Below are 23,323 nucleotides of genomic sequence, written 5' to 3'. Positions count from 1 at the left end.
TGAAACATGAGCTGGAAGAATGCCACTACTAAAAAGAGACACCCGACTAGAAATATTAAAGTCTCCTGATAAACAGGCTACTGCACCTGAATTTCATTTGTATGAAGGGGCACAGTCAGAGGTTACAAGTGCCACTCAAAGCAACATATTACAGCAACAAACTGCTAGAAGCTTTGGCCACTATTTCTCATTTAATTACACACAACGCACTTCTAGAAATTTACCATAAATGCTATTAAATAGTTTGGACAGCTTTCATCTTTTCATCAGAGAGGCCTTTACTGTACTACAACAGGAATACCTCTTTCTGGCATACATAGCATAAGATTTACAAAGTCCTGAGAAAGCCTATTTTATGTTACTCCCATGCTCCAGGCCTAGCCCTGCTCTCCTTGAGCTAATTGCAAACTTTTGCTGATTTCAGTTGCAGCAGTGTTGGGCCCATAAGTCCCCTTAATGTATATAATCACTATACTGCACAATCTTTGGGTAAGAAAGAATAAACAGAGCCAGGGAAATAGGGGGATCTCTATGACATATATTGGACATAGCATAGCAGAGTTATATCCTCTACTCCTTTTTCACTGTTCCAGGGGATATTTAGCTTCTGCTTGGAAACCCATCTGAGATGGGCAGAAAAGCCCTTTACCACAGACTGCAAAATCCTTTTCAATACTTTGTCTTACAAAACTGCATACTATGAGGTAATGACTGAATATAGTTATTCTTTGCCCAAGATATTCAGACTTCTTCTGTTATACCACCTGCCCCAGCTCCCTCAGACAGATTCCCCCCTAGTGCTCACTGATCTGAGCCACCATCACACCATATTAGACTAACTAAAGTGCAGAGTATTTCCAATTACAAAGTGATCATTTGTTACCTCTTCATACTTTCCTCTACTTATTTCTACACCATGTTACTCTTGTGGCAGCAAATCCTCATTTTTAAGATACTTGCATTTTTCAATATTAAGTAGCAGAGGCTTATTAAAAAAACAACAACATTGCAAGTATTGGTTTGAGCAACAGGGTGGATCTGATAGTGGGAATATATAAGACTGCAAGACAGTTACAAAGCAGAAGAATCTTTTGTTGTTCTATTTCCATGTTTAAAGAGTCAATTTATGTTTTAAGGATACATTCAATTATTTCTCCATTTCCTTTCATTTTTCTTCAGCTGTTCACACATCCTCATTTAAAGCCCTATCAGTCCTCACTATGTATCAAGCTTGCTGATAAAAAAAACAACACAATCACAGACACAGACACTATTCAACAACATTCCACTGTGCCACAAATGAGAAATGTCAATAGAGCTACTCTATCCTTCTTACATAGCTCCCATTTCATGAGGACACATGCACACAGACAGCAGGCAGACAACAACATACATAGATAACAGATGGGTCTCTAGTGTTTCGGATTTACCTATAACTGTGTCCTTCCATCAGAACTTTAAGTGTGTTTTGCTTCTGGCACTATGATTAGCAATCCCACAATAAAGACTGTTAAGAAAAATGTTGCTCAACATTAGAGATAGGAAGAACAGAGTCCAAAAAACTTGGGTGCCTCCCTGTAATGCTTTGGGGGGGGGGGTTACGTGCGTACCCCTAGCGCTCTTACAAACTGGCAATGCTGTCATTGGGACATGTAGTTCTTAATGGCCAGAAAAATTAAATACAAAATGAAGATCCAAACATAGGTGCTGGAACTACGGGGCAGCAGCTCCCCCTGGCTTGAAGCGGTTTCCATCATATATAGAGTTTACAGTTTGGTTCAATGACTCTCAGCACCCCCACTATATAAATTGTTCCAACACCCCTGTATCCTAACGAAAAGAAGGATATGTACATCTAACATAGCAAAGACACAAACTGAGTCTGAAATAAAAGGACAGGTAGACACTGTATGAATTTTCTAAAAGGATTTCAGGGTATTTTAAATGCACATAATCTGTTTCTGAAGTGAAATTCGTATCTGCATTTAATTTTCTCTCCAAGCTGTCCAGATCATTCCTATCGTGAGAATATGGGCAAAGGGGAAATAATTCCACAGAGGAGGATTTCTGCCCTCCCTCTTCTTACTTTATTTTTTTAGTTACGATGCCAGTGTTGACAGTTAAGAAAAAGCTGTGACTAATATTTAAATTGTCTGGTTCTTGGGCCTCAGTTCTGCATCTGTTCCATATGCAGAGCTCTCACTGAGTTCAGTGGGAGTCCTGGGCACAGAATGACTGAAGGATCAGAGGCTGCAATAATGGGTGCCAATATAGGAATCTAGATAGATAGCTCAGGCAACTACTAGGGTGAAAACATACCACTTGATACATACTGCTTTTGGGCGGCTCAGCCCTCCAGTGTTTCTAACCCAGTCCATTTCATAGCTCTCTGGCCTGCTTTTATGCAGAATATATCTTGCTAGTGATACTGAACAAATGTTTTAGAGTGAATCTAATTACTAGAGATTTAAGGGGGTTATTCCTTCTCTCTCATTTCACAGTCTTACCTTGTATGCGGCTTGTCTCATAAACTGCTTTGCAGGCTGTTTCCAAATAGCAGGGACTGTTATGACCCATCTTACTTCAGAGTTTTCAGACTCTGAGCCAGCTTGATCACTGAGCTCCTAAACCAAATGAAAACACAGAGACAGATGTAAAATTGACACCAGCTGTTTTACAAGTATATATTGTTTTCGGCTGGCTCCGGAGAAGGTAACTTCCCCTTTTCATAATTTCTTTAATGTTATGTCTATATTACAAGTCAGAATGTTTAAATCACTAGCCGACATTTCAAGAATGCTCACCATACCAACACTGGGGGTTATAGCATGCCTTCTCCAGGAGGCCCATTGAAAGGTTTGGTGCCGTTTCTTAACGTGGAACAGGAAGCGTTAGTTTTTCCAACAAGGAGTTCAGGTTTTGCTGAACATAACAGCGTATTTATGTATGTTTATGGTAAAAGTCTGGTCTTTGCAGACACTTTAAAGAATTCACACTTTCACCCTGATTAATGTACAGCAAATTATTTGCTGTAGTACTGACAAACCTCGTATTTTACAATCTGAATTTGTCAATGGCTGCTTTATACATTGCCCATCTTTAAATCAATCCATTTTTTAAAAACAGAGTCAAATGTAATTTCCTCTTACTAAAAATCTGAAAACATTTGACGGTTGATGGCTTGAAAAAAATTTACTTTTGAGCAAACATTTAATAGTAGCATTTTTTTTTCTTTTTTTTTAAAGAGCTTGTAGTCCATTTGCAGATTAGGGAATATTTGTGACATGTTTTGGGAAAGGTTCCAAGTAAAATGTCATTATTATATGTCCTATTTAAATCTCCATCCAAACAGGGTAAACAACAACCTCCTTTAGAATGTAAAACATTTTTCTATATGCAATTCCCCAAGGTGTTGTGTTTGCTTAGCTACAATACAGTTCAAAACTTGCGGCAAAAAAGCAGAGATCAGATATCACCAGGACACTTTGTTTGATCCGATTATTATACACGCAAAGTAATGGTCCATTTATACTGCTTATTTTACACATATATGCAGAACATCATATCATAGAACTCTGCTTATTTACAACAGTTCAAGTCCAGAGGATGCAACGGAGCAAAACTGTACATGTCACTGTGTGCGGTGCCCCAGAATATGCACATTTGCTCGGAATTTCCCCAAGCTGTGTATGGTCTCAGCTCTGTGACTCATTAACATTTGCATGTGGAGTCAAAGTAAAGCAAAGTAGTTGGAATCCTAAATATGGCTTTGAAAATGTAGGGACAGGCTGGTGTCTTCTCTCAGAGCAGCCATAAAGAAGAGAGATAACAATCAAAGAGAATAAATTAATCCCATTCAAAGAAAAAAGTAGGTTAACTATCTAACAATGAGGCTGTTTAAGTGACACTTGCCTGAATGGAGCTTTAGGGACAAATTCTTCCCTAGCAATCCCTATACAGATTGCACTGGTTTATGTGAGTCCAGAATTCAGCTCTTAATTCACGATCCTGAGCTGTACCAGTCAAGCTGTGGGTATACTGTTCCCCTAAGGACAGCAAACCTGGTCATTTCTGTGATGGGCTGGATACTACAGAAGATGCTTTCAGAGGGGCTAGGGTGCACCGATTATTATCTATAAGGCAAAGGGTGGTGTTAGGGAGCTGACACCTAGTGAAGCACAAACAACTCTCTCTCTCTCTCTCTCTCTCTCTCTCGCAGAGTCAGGAGGGTGACAAAGTAACTCACAGTCTTGGGCACCCCAAGAAAAGGATACAGTAGCATGAATTGTTTACCTAAGAAATGTCTTTTGTAGGACAATACATGCTATATAGCTCCTCACCCTCAGCTAGGAAGCAAGTTACAGGAAGTGTGAAGTTGCAGTTTTTCAGTATGTGTTAGGGGAGAATACAATTCCATTCTCTCTAATTGGTGAGGCTCATGTTAGGAATTTTGTTTTCTTTATTGCAAAGAAACCAGACCACTTTCATCTTTCTTATCTATAAACATCAGCCATGTTATTAGAAAAAGCAAAAACATAAAGGGTGGGCACTTACGTTTGAAGTAGAAGTGATGCAGGGGAGGCAAGACATTAGAATAAGCTATAACAGATGTTGCCTATACTGTATCTCCCTAATGCTGGTGAGATTTTTTATATATAAACATTCTCTATAAGGGACAAAAAACAACATCTGCTTTCTGTTCGCAACTGGGTGAAGTCTTCCCCATGTAGAGAACCAGACCAAAGTCAAGGCACCATATATGCCCCCAAAATAGGGGACTTGAGCATCTGTATAGGGGTGAATTTCACCCAAAGGGTGCACAGAGGTTTAGCTGTTTGACTCTGACTAAGAATCATACAGCTAAAAGCTAGTAAAGCTTTGGAAATTCATCTCCATTAGGGGACAAATCCTGCTCATTTGACTTGCTTCTGACTACTCACTGCAGGCAACTGGAGTTTTGTGTGAACAAAGATCAACAGGAGTTATAGCCCTAAGAGGTTAGAGTACAATCTCCTAGACAGGAGAGAGCCTTTAAATGAGTACAGAATATGGAATGCCCCAGCAGCAGGAGAAACACAATGAACAGAGCCAAAAGTGGCTCTCAGATGTATTACTTCTGGAGAGTTACATATACAGATAGTGCCAAGCGCTGAGTTTCCTGTATTCAGATTTTTAATCATATTTTGTTCAGGCAAATGCCAAATACAAGATGATTTTCCTTGATGAGAAAATAATAGGTGTAAAAGCATCATTCCATTGAGAGAACATTCAGTCTCTGCATTGCGCTGATACCGATACATCCTCTTGTTCTCTCTGTAAGGAAGGAAATCACTTACGGCTATCCAGGACCTTTCACAGTCCCCAACTTTCCTGGACTTCCTACAGCTGCCCCACTTTGTTTACATCAAACACTGCTGGAAGCTGAAGCACGGTTAAAATTGTTGGGCCAGCATTTGTGCTAGTTATAAATATAGAGAGCTGGATAAAGGGAGTATTTTCCTTACCTTTAATGCCTGTTCCTTAAAGAACTGCAGGGCGTAAGCAAATATTTCAAGTGCTTTGACTTTTTTCCCATTTGCAGCTGTCAGATCTGTTTCCATGGTGAGATTCTAAAGGAAGAAAATAAGAGGTAAATGTTAAATTCATTTCCCATTGCTTGAGGGAAGGGAATTCTTCCTTGCTGGGACCCACCTGCTTAGGAAAACTGATGTACATTGTTTTGGTTTTTTTTCCTAGTTTTTTTTTGGAGAGGGTCTAACCAACCACGGGGATTTCCTGGATTGTGATATTTTGCTGTTTTTTACAGGTCAGGTTTTTTGTACCCATCAGTTGTGGCTACAAATTGTTGTAGGCAGAACTTGATATGTGGATATTTAAATATCTCATTTGCATAAATTTCACCTGCAATTAATTGCAGCCATGAAACTGCACGCAGTCAAATAGTAACATGTCTTCCTTTTGGAATATACCACCAAGTATTAAAGGTGAATTCACTCCCGTGCAGAGGGTCGCCCTTACAGCTATGTAGCTCTTAAGTTCCTCTTAACACCCTCAGAATAGGGCTTCAGTGGTGCATAGGTCTTAGACAGGCTCTCTCTCACTCAAAAAAACCAAGACAGGACAGGATGGTCTAGGAGAGGCAACTGCCAAGGTTTAGAATGGCATTAATTAACATGTTGAAGAATGTTTGTTGCTGGCGGAGGGAAGCAAAATAAAGCAGTAGGCATTACGTTACAAGTTTTACTTAATAAACAAATCAATTTTTTTGTACAAGTACGAATGCTGGTGCTCCATGCCTGGCTCATAATTTCTAAAGAAATTCGGCATGGCCAATATAAAAATATGTTTAGTTATGTATAAAAAACCATTGAAGAAGAGCTCAGTTATTACTTACACCAGTGGTGTGTAGCTTCATCTTAAACTTTTCAAAATATAACCAATGTTTGGATTCATTGGGGTCCAGATCATGGTAGAAATCTCTTGCTGCATAACCAAAGCTATGAAACTTTCTTTCTGGCGTTAAGAGGATAGTAGTTGGAGTCTTCTGATTGGATACACCAGGATCTCCACCTTCCCATCGCCTATGAAAAAGGTGAACCAGCTTCAAACTAATGATAATTAACATTCATAACGATATGCTTATTAGTGCATTGTGTAAGCAAGCTGGATCTGGCAGTGGGTTACACACAAGAATTTCACATGCGCAGACTTGGATCTGAATCCTCTTTAGGCCAAAAGTGAATGTTTATTCACATCCAAGAAAACTTTGTTCCAGACTTTTAACAGTCTTCACACATGGTCATGAAATTTTCAACAGTATAGTTATATCCTTCCCTTGATGGGTATATAACTCCCATAATGTGAGCTACACGGGAGTAACAAGGGGACAACAGTATCAAGATCATCGAAAGTCAATAAAATAATGAACAAATGAAATATATATTATATACAAAAAAACCCACTACAAAAGAACACTAAGGTTGCAAAGCCAAGCACTCAGAAGTTAGGAAATGCCAAAGTTGTTGTTTCCCAGGCAACCTTAAATCAGCCCCCTTGTCAATATGTATTATAATATAGCCTTTAAATACATGATCATTTACTACCATTTCCACAAGACCCCATCAAGGAAATCCCATCCAGTCAAATGCCACCATGGAGAATTGGATTCTATCCCTGCCTCTGCCACAGAGTTCTTTTTTGATGCTGGACAAGTCAATTAAAACAAACTTTTCACAGCTGGCCACTGATTGTGTGTTCCTCATTTTCTGGGTACCTTGTTTGAAACCTTAGAGGGCATATTTACAGAAGAGCTGAGCACTCATAGCTGCGATTGAAGTTAATGGGAGCCATGTTTTAAGCAAAATGTGCTATAAAAATGATAAATATTCTTAAAAATAACACCCTCAACATCTCAATTTGGGCATCCAAAACGAGAGTACACAATGTTAGTCTTCCTCTCTGTGCCTCAGTTGCCCATCTGCAAAATGAGCATAATAATAAATCCCTACCTCCCAGGGGGTTGTGAATATCAATTCATTAATGTTTCTAAAGCACCCACATATCACGGTGAAAACACCACAGAAAAGCCTATGAGTAAGGTTAAGATTCTGTCACGAGTATTTTTAGTAAAAGTCAGTGACAGGTTGCGGACAATAAACAAAAATTCATGGAAGCCTACGACCTGTCCCTGACTTTTACTAAAAATACTCTTGGGCGGGGAAGACACCTAACAGTCGGAGTACTGCCAGGGGCTGACCTCCAGCAGCTGCCCCAGTCCCACTGCTGCTCCTGCCGCAGTGGCTGACCCAACCCCAGCCAGTGCTTCAGCCCTGGGCCACTGCTCCAGTGCCTCTGGATCGGACTGCCAGCCAACTGCTTCGGTGACCCTGGGGCTGACTGCCAGCCAGCTGCTGCAGCAGCTTCAGGGGGGCTAATCCAATCCTAGCAGCTACTCTGGTGGCCCCAGGGTTGAGAGCTGCTCCAGCCCTGCCCCAGTGAAGTCACGTAGGTCCCAGAAAGTCACGGAATCTGTGACCTCCATGACAGAATCGTACCCTTACCCACAAGGAAATTAATAGTTTTACATTCGGTGCAGATTTGGATGGTGTGTGCAAAATAAGGTATGGCCGAAGAGGATAAAAAGAAATATTGAATAACTACCTATATATATGAGTAGTGTATACCCTGTGCACTGAAAGAGGCAGGGAACCTGTGGGTAAACATGTAATAAAAGACTGCATCATAATTAGAGCTGGTTGAAAAATAAGGTATTTTCCCCTGTGGACAATTTTGACTTTTTTGGAGGGTAGGTGGGGGGGAAACAAGCAGCTGGGGGGCCTCACAAGAGTTGTATTTTCAGGTGCCTTGGCTCCCAGGCCAAGCTATGTTCCCTCAGGATGTACCACAGTGTCCCCTCTTGCAGAGTTGCCATGGTGCATCATGGGAGTCTCTGGACATGGTGCATTGTGGGAGATATAGTCTATCTGGGGAACACAGCCCATAGAGGAAATTGGAAGCATAAGACACCCAAACAACTCCCATGAGGCACTGAGATGACAATTCCAAACTGAGTAGTTCTGGTTTTGAGAAGAAATATTTTGGATTTAGTTTAGCTAAACACTCAATTTTCAGTCAAGAACCAGTTTAAGTGGCAAATTTTCAAGCAGTCCTAATCATAATGCATACACACAAGGAGTCCAATTTGAGGTTACTCAAGCAATCTTATTTCTGGCATTTCCTAAATTTTGAGCGCATGACTTTGTGACCATAATGTTACTTTTTTCTGTGTAATTTTATGGTTATGTAAAGAAGGCCTCTCCCTTTCAGAAGAATCAGCAGCACTGCGTGTCAATGTTATGCATACAGGGAGTGCAAACGCTTTTGACTAAGCCTCTCTTCTACAATTGTCTCTCTGCCTTTCTTCTTCTCCTCATCCATCAAGCACCAGACTAGACTGTCTGACCCGGCTGGTCAGCTTTAGGGAGCAGTGGGAGCACAAGTGAGACAGTTTTCTTGCTCTCAGTTCCTGTGCCTGGCACTACATCAACCCCCAGCCACTTAGAGGAACAATTTAAAGGGAAGTCCTGTTCAGCCCCTGCAAGCCTGGGATGAAGCATGTGCATCTGTTCTATGGGGATAGCAGCACAGGTGCAATCCAGTCACACACAGGGGCTATGAGGGGACTGTAGATGGAATCTTTGGAGAATTTAGCTACTGAATTCTAAGCCATCTCTACTGAGCAAGTGCAAACCAAGACTTTTCAGTCTTATAATTTGCCAAATTTGGGCAAATTTTCATGGGGACAGAAAAAGTCACATCCCTGACATCAAGGCCTCCCCTGCTGTGAATTTTCAAGTCTCTGCTCCAAAGCATGGGGACACTAGAGATTTCAACCAAAAAGTTGTACATTTTTTTTAACATGGCAAAACAACGTATTTTCCCTCACGCTCATCCTCCAAGACAGCTGAACTATTTTTGCTGAATTGGGCTAAAAATCCAGTTTGAGGCAGACATGATATGGAAAATTTCAGCCTGAACGGTTAGCATTTGGCAAAGTTATAAGCAACTGAGAACAGGGTCTTGTAATAGAAGTTTTGGGCTATGTTAATTACAGGCTGAGCTAATTCCTTTGCATATAAGAGTATATTCAATTTAGCATGCTTTGTTTTACCTATTGTATATTTTATATGAGTTGCAGTACTGAACCTAGGAAAACAAATTAAAATATAAAAAGAATTATAGCATTTTCCCAGTTAAAGACCTTTTAAAAAGTGGATCACTGACAACTCAGTTCTTATTGAAGTATCACTCCGTGAGCAGTTTAGAGAAAGAGAGCACAAGGTAGAGTCAACTTTTCTTCATCACACCAGTGCACTGACAAGCAGAGAAAGATCGCGGTACATAAATTTACCGCAAAGTTCAGGGGACGCTCCCACTGGTCTGAAAGAAGAATAGTTATGATGGGCAATGGAATGATGTCCATCTCCATCCTTTAGGAGAGATTTTGCTCAACACATTTGACCTGGCACTCAGCTGATCAGTCCTGGCAGTAGAAAATAATGAGCAATGGCATGTAGCAAAAGATCTGCTCTGATTTTTCATTTTATCTTTTGTGCCTTGCCACTTGGGGCTTCTCTGATGAACTTCAAAATCTTGGGTCACATGTTAAAGGAGGCAAAAGACTCCAATGTCTGAGGTAATAGAAGAGATAAGAATCCAACACTGGGATGTAGACAATATGAACAGAATAGACTGTTCAACCAAAATGTTAAAGTCCCACACACCAGATATAAGTCCAGGGAAGCAGAACGGTATCATTTTGAGAATAATTCATTCTGAGTCATTTCTGGAAAGTTCCATTGATAGAAAATGTACTCAGGAGCTAGATAATGACGGTCATGTTTATTTTCTTTATCGACAGGTGCATTATGCCTCTTTCTGGATTGAATACACTTAAGCTGCAGCTAAATTGGCAGCCCAGCATGCCACTCCATATTATGGCTGAGATTTCCAAAGCCACCTAGGTGATTTAAATGCCCAATTCCCAATTGTTGCTAATGGAAATCTGCCCTCCAAATCCCTCAGGCAGCTTTAAAAATCTCAATTTACATCTCAGCTCAGACATATAAGAGACAATAAATAAATATAATGGGAAGTTTGACTTTAGCTTTAATAATAATACAGGCCTTTAAAAAGACTCTTATGGCATCTGTTCTCTTCTAGCGAAGAGAAGCTGTGGTCCCAGGGACTGAGTTAGGTTACCTGTGTTCTACTCATGATTCTGCCATTAACTCACTAAGGAAAATTCTGGCTCTGTGGAAGCCTATAATGGGAGCTTGCTACAGTAAGGACCTTACCGATATCTCGAAAGAAACACTGAGTAATTAATAGGACTTTACAGGCATGAAGTATTGTAACCGGTAAAACCAAAACTAAAATTATGCAATCAAGATAAATTAGACACTGATCTAGCAAAGCACTTAAGCACATGCTGAATTTGAAGCACTGAAGTCAATGGGACTACTTACATACTTAAATTAAGCACATGCTTTAAGTGCTTTGCTGGATCAGTGCCTAAAATTTTTTCTTTGTTTGCAAGTATTGGAGCTTACAACAAATAACTGGAGTCAAAATGATCATTTTGGTTTGCCTGCCAATTATATTTTCCATGCATACAGCATGCCACAATTCTGCTGAGATCCAGTAACCTAGTAATCTCTATCATTGAAACGCTGTGGTCTGCTCTTGTACCAAAGGAGGAATTTTTAGTTGAAAGTCAAAATGATACTACTTTGAGACATTTTACAGAAAAGCAGCTTTGTTAGAAGGTAGCCAGAAATCCAAGTGTCTGGAAAGGATCAATTTTAGACAGGCAGAGAACCAAGATTCTTAACAAGGAGAGGGGACAATGTATCACTGGTGTGTTACATTTTAATGTAAACATTCTCAAGAATGGTTCAGTTGGAAGTGACATTTCCTGTGCTCAAATATTTGTAAATTATACTACTTGTAACCCTAATTATGTAAATATTTTGAGCTTCTTAATACCCTCTGAACTACTGGTTGTCAAACTTCTTAACCTTTTAAAATTACGTTTTTTCCTTGAACTTCATAATTTCATAAACATGTTATAGCTGGAACGGGATCATGAAACACTTTCCCCCAAATTCTCTATAGTAATTAAGAGACAATGAAAGTAGAAATCTATAGATATGAGTTACTGGCAAGAGCATATTTCATGTACTTTCTGATCAGAACTTCATGGGTGAAAGCACAGAGTCAGTAATTTTTGTAAGTGTTCTTGTTATTAAAATACTAGTTATGCCACAACCACCTTTATTTTCCTTCAAATTTTGTCCTTCCGATTTGGTAAACTTTTAAACTTGTTCTTTCTAGCTTGAAAGAAACATGGCTTCTTCCTTTATTCCTTGTTTTGCACTAGCATGTAACATAATGTCTACATAGATCCATGTCACCATAACAGCATGTTGTTCCCTTGGTTGGCACTGGATTTCTCTAGGTTCTATACAAAATAATTTCTCAGCAGGTGAGTGGTAAAGTGATATTTAGGATTTGGAGAGTATTTTCCATCAGTTGTACAGCAACTACTTTTTAATTGTCTAACCCTGCAATAACATCTGCACTGGCAGACCTCTGCAGCTGGATGGAGCCCTATGCTTTTAACTGGGTTCTGCACAAGTACAGGGTGCGGGTCCAAATGCAGGTTGAGGACTTAAGATACAACAGGTCAAATTTTGGGCCTAAAAGTTTGGATGGTGTCACTACCTAAAATTTCCACAGTATGTTACAGACTTAGTTAAAGATGCTAAACAGCAGTGGGCTGCAGGCAGCACTGTGCTATGGTTTTGTAAGAATGGCCCTGTAGTTAGCACAGTTTGGGATCACTAAAGTACAATCTCAGAAATGCTGTTTCTTCCTCATCCTCAATATTTCATCCAGATCCCTATTTTAACAATTAAAATTAAGAATTTAATTTTTCATTTTAAAACTAATTTACTGTCAAAAATTGCAAACTTACTACTAAATATGGATCCAATTCTGCCTCCCATACTTCTCTCTGATGCTTGGTATTTACCTGTCCCCAACTGGTAGCACCAAGTACCTTTTCATGAATTGCATTGTGGGGTTTCTTGAAGGACCATTGATGAATGGGGCAGAAAGGCTTTTTACAAACTGTCCACAGACGTTGAGTGCACAATCAGGACAATCTGCAGATAGCTTCTCTGCTTAGAAGAATTACAGCATGTCACATTTGGTTAGCAGCACTGTAGCCCTTTCTACTCCAATTTTCAGACTTCCAGAAAGATGAATAGTAAGTTGCCTCATGCCAAAAGTGATTGCTATAGTTAATACTTTCATACACTCAACTGTCCTAACCATTTACCTTTAGGGCTGAAATTTCCCATAATTTGGTCTCTGCACAAGGATACAATTTACCTTTTCTTTTCTTTAAAGAAAGATAGTTTTAGTAAGACTGAAGTCAATTTTGTTATGGAAAATGAAAAAAGAAAACAAAACTTTTCCTAAGGAACTCATTTTCCAGTGCTCTTTTCCTTTTTTGCATCCATCACAGTAGTCTTTATCTGTAGGGAGGGATAGCTCAGTGATGTGAGCATTGGCCTGCTAAACCCAGGGTTGTGAGCTCAATCCTTGAGGGGGCAATTTAGGGATCTGGGTCAAAAATCTGCCTGGGGATTGGTCCTGCTTTGAGCAGGGGGTTGAACTAAATAGCCTCTTGAGGTCCCTTCCAACCCTGATATTCTATATTTGTGATCACATTATTAGATGCATACGTATCAAATTTGTAGGGGGAAAAGTTGTATTGCATTATATTATTTGAGAAACAATATGTAATCACATAACTAATAGCTATTTTGTATGCATACATGCATATCAGTGGTAGAATTAAGCTTCACTTTCGCATTTTCTGACTTTTGAATGCTTAACAACCTTAACATTACATTACCAGGGTTCATGGCAAAAAGAAAGTAATAAATGTAAATGGCCCAAATCTTCAAACACTGGCCTCTGTTTTTGAACCAACAATTTGTGGGTGCAAATAACCTCAGTCAAAACAATGTTGTGTGCACAACTGTATGCAGGCATAATTTAGGTTAAGTGGCCATACCTTAGACATCTACATTACTTGACTCACGGATGCACCATTCGACTGAGAAGACCACATCCCCTTTGCCCTGCTCCAGATGGAAAGTTGCCATAACAGGGGAAGAGGGAGTCCAGGGATATTGGGGAATCCCTAGCTTAGCTAGCTTTATGCCATTTGCCTCCTTGCACCTCCAGCGGAAGGGGCATCTTAAGGTGTGTCTTATTTTTATAGACTTCCCCCCCCCCTTTTAAGTCAGTTGTGGTGTTCAATGGTCACTGCAACTGGTTGATTCCTTGCTGCTGACCTTGGAGAGTCATAGCCACTCTGCTTCCCTGGTAGAACCTTCTCTCTCTCTATCCACTTCCTCCGACTGAGATGCTAGGAGAGGTAAACTTTGCCCCTTTAAATGAACATTCACAACTTTCTCCTACTTATTTCAGTTAGGGTGCACCTACTGTTCAGAACTGCAAACTGCACCATTTCTTAAAATTTAATTAGAGCATCATAAAGCAATGGTATTTCAGCTTAAATGCTTCTCTTCCGTTTGAAAATATTTAAGGACACCCTTAGCAGTAACCATCATTGTTCTTAGCTCTCTTAACCCCCTCTCCCCCACACCATTCTGCAATGTGGAAAGATGAGGGGTAAAGTTTTCAAAAGCGCCTAGTGACCAGATTTTCAAATGCATCCAGCTGAGCATTTTTGCAAATCTGGCCTCTTAATTTACATGCCTAATTGGGAGCTGAACATTTCTGAAAATCTGTCTCCAACTGTGGGTGCTGAACACCTTGGAAAATCTGGCCCTAAGTGACTTAGGGGCCTAAGTCACATTTTCAGAAGTGACAAGCTCCTAGGTATCTAGGTCTATTTTGAAAATGGGACTTAGGGACCTTGGAAATTTTTGCCCAAGGTTTCTAAATAATAAGATGTGCAGATATGCCAGCTTGTACTTGCCAAATTCTGTATGATTTGAGGCAAAAGGACAAGGGCCTTGCACCACCCCATGTGCAGTGATTTCTCTATTAGGCACTTTGAGAAATGCCATTATTACTTTTATAAATATGCATGGTTCATTATGTTAATGTGGATAAGAAAGTCACGACCTCCACAGTTATAACTGCTCCCGGAATGCTTCTGTAAACTTAGCCAGCAGATTCCTCCTTTAGTTCACACTATTTTATAAAGCTGAGCAATAAGTCTCAGAGAACATGTTTATGTTTATGATTAAAGCAACTAAAATAAGATAGGGACATAAGAGAAATTTTCACCATGAAAGGGGGTTTTCACATTGTTGGCTGTATACAAATCCAGTCACTCCAAACCCATGCTGACCTCAGATGTAGCAACTGCAGATAATATACACTGTCACCATCAGGAGCTCAGTGCTGCAATGCAGCCCTTACCTCATTACATGAATACATTCTGGCTCCTTGGTGAAGCTGTAGGCGTAGCCACTGGATGTCGTGCCAAAATCAATAGCCACAACAACAAGGAATGACTGCTCTACAGCGTCATTTGCATCAGAGTCCTTCTGTTAAAATAACAGAAACATAACAGATTTTGAGTCACTGTTTAGAGACGGAATTGTAATCTGCCCTACCTTTCAGCGGCTCTGAACTGCAGCAAAGCATTCATCTGTCTCCTGCAGAAAAGTGCGGTCTCCCAGAACCATATCAGTAGGTTACATCCCTTATTGGGCATGGAAATGCAATGTACATCCAAACTAACAGTTAATTCTGGTACCTTTCACACAAATCCAAATGAATCAGAAATCCTTTCATGTTTACTTCCAGTAATAGCTGAGACCTACATGGCTAGCTACCAGACTTTCAGAAATGTATTAACTGAAAAACATGTTATACCTCTGTGTATCATATATGGAATACATGAGAATGATATAGGGTGACCAGACCGCAAGTGTGAAAAATCGGGACAAGGGGTGAGGGGTAATAGAGGCCTATATAAGAAAAAGACCCAAAAATCGGGACTGTCCCTATAAAATTGGGACATCTGGTCACCCTCTAGTGATACCATACATGGAATACAAAGTAGATTTAAAAAGTTATATAAGCATGAGTCTGGGTTGGTAAGACTGCTCAGAAATGGTGAAGCCAGGAGGAAGGTGTGCAGGCCAACCCAATAACTGCTAGTAAAGCTTTATACTGCACCACAGCATCACCTATTGCTGCATCTTTTATGGAAAACCTATTCTGGAAACATTCTAGAGATTGTACTGGAACTAATTCTACTATCCTGCTGCTTATCCCTCTGCCTGTAAATCCATGGGCCTTAGTTACCATCAGTTTAGTTTGACAAGACTAAGAGGAGAGAAAATGTTTAACTAATGAATTGAAAGCATCTCTAAAAACATCTTTAAACAGCTTTTCTATCCATAGAAGCAAGTGTGGAGAGTCCCACAGGAAAAGCAAGATTCTCCCCTTTCCTCTGGCATACAGCCCCCATTCCTAGCTTTATGCACTTATGAAATATCAGGCCTTTATTTACTGGCATGAAGCTGAATATTGGTTGTTCTGGGCCCTGGGCCACTGTCGTTTTGTAGGAAATAGGAAGAAATATTTTTGTGGCAGTTTGATATTTTTTTAAAGAAAAAGGCAGCTATTTGAAGCTGCTCAGGGAGCTGGACTGATGGAATAAATCTTGGCAGAGATAGATTCATGAGCAGAGTTTAAGCGAGGTACATGATCAAATTTTACTCATTGTATGTTTCTACCATTTATCACATAGTTCTACCATTTGGCCATAGATGTTGCCACCATGGATATGGAAATATATTGTATTGTATACAAAATGCAAAACTTAATTCAACCTTAACTATGAACTGCAACCAGCGCCTCCAGAATATATATACACACCTTGCACTTATTAGTGCCTTCCCTTCAGGGGTGTGTCAAAATACTTTATAGACACAGCCTATGTTTTTATTACATTTTAAAGGGACACCATCAATTAGATTGTTCAGCTTAAAAAACCTGGAAGATGACCACTCACAGAAGTTCTTGTCCTAAATGTTCAAAACTGGCAAGTCATTTTGGTGCCTAACTTCAGATACTCCTAAAGCACCCACTCTGAAAAATCAGGCCTCTTGAAAGTGTCTCCAGTTGAGCACCCAACATCACTAGTCACTTCTGAAAATTTAGGTTGAGCTTATGTCCCAGTTCCAGCCAGGTATTCTCTTTTTTGCAAACCCATCATTGCAAATACTTAAACGATATCACACAACTTCCACTGAGAGATTCATAGTAAACACATCAGAACATAAACACTCTTATACTAGTATCGCTTTTTACTCTTATACTAATCACCTTTTTGTGTACTGTGCTACTCTCAGTAACAATTTTATCAGCCCTTTACAGCTGACTGCAAGGAGTAAGGCAATTGTCACAGTAAACTGTAGTTGCAAACTACAGCATAATTAACAAAATGTATATAGCAAATGATACTTTACTAAATTGTCCAAAGGGACAAGCTTAAAGAGATTTAGTCTACATACAGATGCTTGGTTCCTTAACTGTGATTTAAACTTTCTACGCCCTTTGCCACTTACCCATCATCAAAAGCCAAATGGAATGAAGAACTAGCCATCTCATTGATGCACAAAACATGGAAACATTTGGCCTCTTATCAAATGAGGCTTTAAATACGGCTGGGTGGATTGATTTAAATCAAAGCAATTTAAATCACCAATTTTAATTATGATTTCAATCCACAAGCAGGAAACTTTAATTTAAATAATCAATTTTAATCATGTTTTGCATTTGTATTTTTTAGTTATTTTCCTAAAGAAAGGGTGATTCCTATCGGCTGGTAACTGTTAAAACATGTTGATTTGCAACTAAAGATAACCTTTACGTGAAATGCAGTGCTAACCAGGAGAACACACTATATCCATACACATTTTTTAATGCAGTTAGAGAGCGTAACCTACATTTATTCAAATTCTTAATTTTTACATTTTTATTATGTTAGAAAATGGTGAATGATGCATTATTTATTTACTAGATGATGATTTTTTACTTCTGATCTGAGTTGAGTTCTATTTGGGTGGAAATTAAAATTTAATTAAAAATGCACAAAAACAGAATTTTATGTTTTGGATTATATAAAATCTGACTGCATAAGACAAAAAGTTTATCCAAACACATTTTGCATTTAAAACTAGCTGATTTAGTAAACAAAGGAAGTATTATCTGTAGTTAGTGAATTGAACTGATTATTTCTTATCACAATGTCCTTCAAGATAGTAGATCTCCTCCTCTCTTAGTTTTTATTCATATACTAGAAGAGAAAAACAAGCTTTTTCAATTCCCAATTGGTTTCTTAGCTTTGAATGAACTAGTCACTGAACTGAACTAGCTGAATAAACAGCGATGAAGGAAATATTCTCTCTCAGCCTGCAGAAGAGGTTATTGCTGTCAAAAAGCTGGGTTAGCACCTCAACAAACCCTGGTTTCAGATGCTTAGCCAGCAACTTCCACCAATTCAGTATTTTGACCTTCTTTAAAACTTGGCAGCATACATGTTCTGCTTAATATTATTATTTGTATTTAATGTAAATGATTTTAACAGATTATAATAAATTCAGGCCCTAACCTAGATTGTCAATTTCAAAATTTTCAATAGTTCATTGTAAAAAAATAAACACACCTGTATTTAATTTAAATAAAAAATATTTTTATTTAAATTAGATTTATTTTTTATTAAAATCTGATTGATTTGATTTAAATCAGCTTTTACCCACCCTGAAATAGGGATGGACAAACAGGCGGTTATTTTGAGATATTCTGATTCAAGGGTCTCCATATTCAGTAGATATTCAGACCCACCATTCCTTCTTTCATTGAAGCCCCTGGATCCTAGTAACTGACTCCCTCAAGGACCACCTAGGTGCCGGGACTTGTTGGAGGTTGGTGATTAGGAGTAAGGTCTTGGAGTTCAGAAACGTGAAGATTTGGTGGGTAAACTGAGTATCAGGCATCTGGATGTTTTCAGAGAGCTGTTCGGAAACACTGCTGGCTGCATAGGGCTAATGATGTTTGGGCATTCTGGAAAATGTATTACTCAGTTCACACAATGGGCTACCCGATCTTCCCTTCTATAAAATTATGCCTTCTTAGTCTAGAAAATGACATTCCCCCACAAGCCCTTTACATTTTACAGAACAATGTCAGTGTAGTCTGTGCTGTAAATAACTAAGACCCTGCCTCCAGGGGCTTCCTATTTACAACAGAGAACACAGAAAAGAGCCACACCAGGGATGACCTGATGAAGGACTAATCTCAAACTTTGAGGATTCTTACCCTTGATTTCTCTAATTATACACTTCACTGGCACACCATTAAAAGACTTTGCAGAAGTAGTGCATTCACAGGACAGATAGGAGGAAGAGGCAAAGAGTGGGAGAGTTGGACTATGGAGCCGTGGAAAAGAATGCAGAAATCTAAGCAGGGGCTGAGCTGTGAAAAACCTTTAGGTAAGTATTAGCAGCTTTGAACTTGATATGCAAAGCCAGGCGAAGCTGGGGAAGGGATTCTACAATGGCAGTGACACGTTCCGAGCACCGCTGTTTTGTGAGTAGAATGTGTAGTGCATTACAGTAGAATGTGCATTGCGTTACAGTAGAACCTCACAGTTACGAACACCGGAGTTACGAACGTATTAGGAATCGGAAGTACGCAATCAAGCAGCAGCAGAGACAAAAACAAATACAGTACAGTACTGTATTTAACGTAAACTACTAAAAAAATGAAGGGAAATTTTAAAAAAAGATTTGACAAGGTAGAAACTGTATCTGTGCTTGTTTCATTGAAATTAAGATGGTTAAAAGCAGCATTTTCTTCTACATAGTAAAGTTTCAAAGCTGTATTAAGTTAATGTTCAGTTGTAAACTTTTGAAAGAACAACCATAACAATTTGTTCAGAGTTGCGAACATTTCAGAGTAATGAACAACCTCCATTCATGAGATGTTTGTAACTCTGAGGTTCTACTGTACTTGTGTTGGCAATCCCTGGGGTTTAGCTATAAGGGGTGGAATATGTCAAATAAATTAATGTGATTTGTGCTTGTGGAGCAGGAGGTGAGGGGAAGTTAAGATAGGTTAAAGAATCATTCTTTAATGGAACTTTTCCTGACCACTTAGGGTGTTCCCCTCAGGCAATTGTAAATGTTTTATTTTTCTTTGTTATGAGAGAGGGAGAGAGAGATAGAACAGAGAGAGTGACGCATATGTGTTGAGATCCCATTATTATATAAGTCACTTTTCAGAGAACGGGGAATATTTCAGTGTTTGCTCAAGATCAGACAGCAAGAGAATGACAAAGGTGGGGATAGAAGGGATTGTTTTGTAGTGGTAGTGGACGGGCTTATGCAGATGAGTGTCACCTTCCTCTACATCTGTCCTTATATATTTTGGATGGAATTCTGGCCCCCTTGAAGTCAATGACAAAACTCCCATTGACGTCAATGGGACCAGGATTTCATACTTTATCTCTTCTTCTTGAGCTAGTGGAATTGCTCCTTTAACTTTCTGTATATAAGCCGTGAGTTCTGTAACTGATGACCAGGAGACTGAGGAGTCAGGAGTCCTGAGTTCTAATAGGTGGGACAGGCAGGAGAAAATAATGTCAATGCACTGTCCAACATATATCCTATATTTCTTACCGCAATATGAGATGGAGACAATGGTGTTATTCCAGGGTCTCCTAAACTTTTAGCCGGGGATGAGTAAGCAGGTGTGGAAACTGCATCTGAAAGAAAATGAAAGAAAAGAAAACTCTTCAGCAATTGGAGCATACAAAAATGTCTATGCAGCAGAATAAGTAGGTCAGTATAAGAGTAGTTTGCTCTCTCCACCAGTGCACAGTTTGTCTGTTGTGACAATCCTACCATTAAAGCAAACATAAAGAAGGTAAATTCTATAAAAACAGGCTCTATGAATAATTATGGTATATTATTTTGGTTTTATAAACTACACCTCTACCTCGATATAACGCTGTCCTCGGGAGCCAAAAAATCAGCGTTATATTGAACTTGCTTTGATCCATCGGAGTGCACAGCCCCATCCCCAAGGAGCACTGCTTTACCATGTTATATCCGAATTCATGTTATATCAGGTTGTATTGTATCGAGGTAGCGGTGTATTAAAAATATTGCTGGTTCTTTTGAAGATCTACTAGTTGACATGTGTTCCAAGTCAGGTGGGGGCTGTACTGACAGCTAATTTATTATTTGAATCTTCTGATGAATCCACACAGTTCATCCAAATCCCATAAGTAATCTGGTATAGCAAGCCTTAAACTGGACAATCGCTTCTAGTATCTCCACTGATGCCACAGTTTACAAAGTTGTGATTTTGGTTTTGAAAGTTTATTTGAGTTCCCTGGTTGAGTGCCCTCCCATATTATGCATCATTTTTTAATGCAACATTATTCAGAAATCTCAGCAGACACAAAGAGCTGGTACTATGTGCACCTCCACTAATATCTTACAGTTAAAATTTGAGAATTCCTGCAAACACAGAAAATGAACACAAGATGTGAGATTGAAAGAGACTAATTTCAATAGTAAAAGAGCAGTTTAAATCAATTTGACAATTCCGTAGGAGTAAATTGCAATTACTGTCATAAGCATTTATTCTTAAACTTTCCCAGTGCTCAGTTTCTTCTCTTTAATACATCCACAGTGAAACACATGGTACAGCTGTTAGTAGTGCAGCGGTAGTGCTCCCAGCTGGGAGGCAGGAAAGCACCATTAATGAATGATAAAATAATTCTTTGGTTTTGCATACAACATTTAAAATCTTACTTAACAAGCAGAATATCAAGTACTTTGCATAAATACTGAAATATACTATTTTAAAAAATCATTAAATATTCTTACCCTCACTCTCAGAGCTAAAAATATACCGTGTCAGTCTACCTGTGGTAGAGAAAAAAGGGGGTAAAGGCCAAATTTCTGCTCTCAGAATAGGACAGCACCTCTCAGGCTGCTTAAAATATATTTATATTAGTGGACATCAGCCACTTTGTTCATCTGTATAAATTCCTTCGTGTTCCAAAACATGTGCATCTTGCAATACATACTTGTATGTGTTTGTGTTAGACTTGAAAGGGGCATGTTCTGGCCAAGGTGGGAAGGAATTAGCACCCATGTTCCTCCTAAGGTCTTTTGATACTTCAAGACTGACCCAATACCTTTTGAAGTCAGTCACTTCGAGTCTTTCCCTGATGTGAATGGTCTTTAGGATGCTGACTTTGTAGGAAACAAAGTATTCTTTTCAGCTGTTGGCCTATGTGTTTCTAACATTTCTCTGTGTTGCTACCTCTTATCCTTACCTGTCCAAATTCCTGTTTTAGTGATCTACATTCCGTGCATATGCGCAATCACAGACTCTTACTGTGTGTGCCTTGTGTGAAACAAATAAAATCCTATGTGTGAGTATACAGCTTCCTTTGTTTCCCAGAGAGCAATCGATAAGTAACCTTTTGATGCACTCATTATGGGGCAAATTCATGCTTGATGTAACTCCATTCAAGTCAATGTAGTTACAGTAGGAATAATTTGGTCCGAGAAGTCTATAAATGGGGGAATATAGACACAGATACAAATGTAATATCAAATACATAAAAATGCTGAGCTGAGAAATGGGGGCTGCAATAGAAAGAAGAAAATGTTTACAACAGAGAGAAATTGATTTATATGCTTTCATTTACCAAAATGTTTAAAATCAATTGTCCATGAGTCTCAGCCTCAGAATGCTCTTCAGAATGTCTTTCTAAGGACCTGATCTACAGATGTGCCAATCACCCACCACTCCAGTTAAAGGAAATGGGAACTGCAAGTGCTCAGGACTGCTGAAAAATTAGGCCGTTGGTCATTTTAAACCTGCAAAAATAAACCCACCACTGCATCTGAGCATGTTTAAAAACACACAAACAAAAACAGATCAAGTCCCCTATGATGACCACGTTGATTCATCCCACCAGCACCACGTGCCGGCAAATACCCGAGTAAATAGAGAAACCTTATAATGAGCCTTGGGCTTTACTGGACCAAGAGAGGGAGAGAATTCCAGAGCCTGGAACCACCTTGCAGGACTCAGTTCTAATATAGCAAACTGAACTTTTAGTCAAAACTTAGTATTTATTGTGTAAGTGCAGCATAAAGAGCCATTCTAATTTTGTTGCAGGCAGCAGTTTCATTATGACATTTACAAACAGTATAAATAATTTGATGACATTTCCTAATGCTACTGAAAAGCTGTTTGCAATGACGAGGAAAACTTTAATAATCTGAGTTATGGCATAACAAAGTGGCACTAATATTACCAGAGAGTTGACATGCGAATGAATGAATGCAGTTTATGAAACCTGGGAGCTAGAAAAGGTGTTTATAGAAAAAGACTGCAGGAATCTAGCCTCTCACACTCCATTCATTTTTGGATTAATAGTAAATGTTTTCATTACAAGTACGGAAATGATTTGCTAACCATTAATGATTAATTATGTGTAGGAACTTTGTAGCACAAGATTTCATCTATCAAAAGGACCCTACTGAAATGTTTTAAAATATATTGGGGTTTGCATATTTTATTTTTACAATGTTAACCTCAGACTGTCCTTTTGGGGGAAATATTGTGGCTTAATTTTACAAGTCTGGTCCCAATAGCAGAAAAGACA

General features: G+C 39.1%; 1 protein-coding gene across 1 annotated transcript in view; it reads right to left on the bottom strand.

The window, feature by feature from the left end:
* HSPA12A (heat shock protein family A (Hsp70) member 12A) overlaps positions 1-23,323 on the bottom strand; it is an 80,286-nt gene that overhangs the window by 35,167 nt on the left and 21,796 nt on the right. The window contains exons 2-6 of the mRNA XM_034775837.1: positions 20,307-20,392; positions 15,031-15,158; positions 6,395-6,581; positions 5,505-5,609; positions 2,508-2,624 (exon numbers count right to left, since the gene is read on the bottom strand). Of these exons, the coding sequence (XP_034631728.1) occupies positions 2,508-2,624; positions 5,505-5,609; positions 6,395-6,581; positions 15,031-15,158; positions 20,307-20,392 (623 nt within the window). The remainder of the gene's footprint in view (positions 1-2,507; positions 2,625-5,504; positions 5,610-6,394; positions 6,582-15,030; positions 15,159-20,306; positions 20,393-23,323) is intronic.

The sequence above is a fragment of the Trachemys scripta genome, chromosome 7 (genome assembly GCF_013100865.1).
Source record: "Trachemys scripta elegans isolate TJP31775 chromosome 7, CAS_Tse_1.0, whole genome shotgun sequence".
Lineage (NCBI taxonomy): Eukaryota > Metazoa > Chordata > Testudines > Emydidae > Trachemys > Trachemys scripta.
This window is presented reverse-complemented; position numbering and strand designations above follow the sequence as displayed.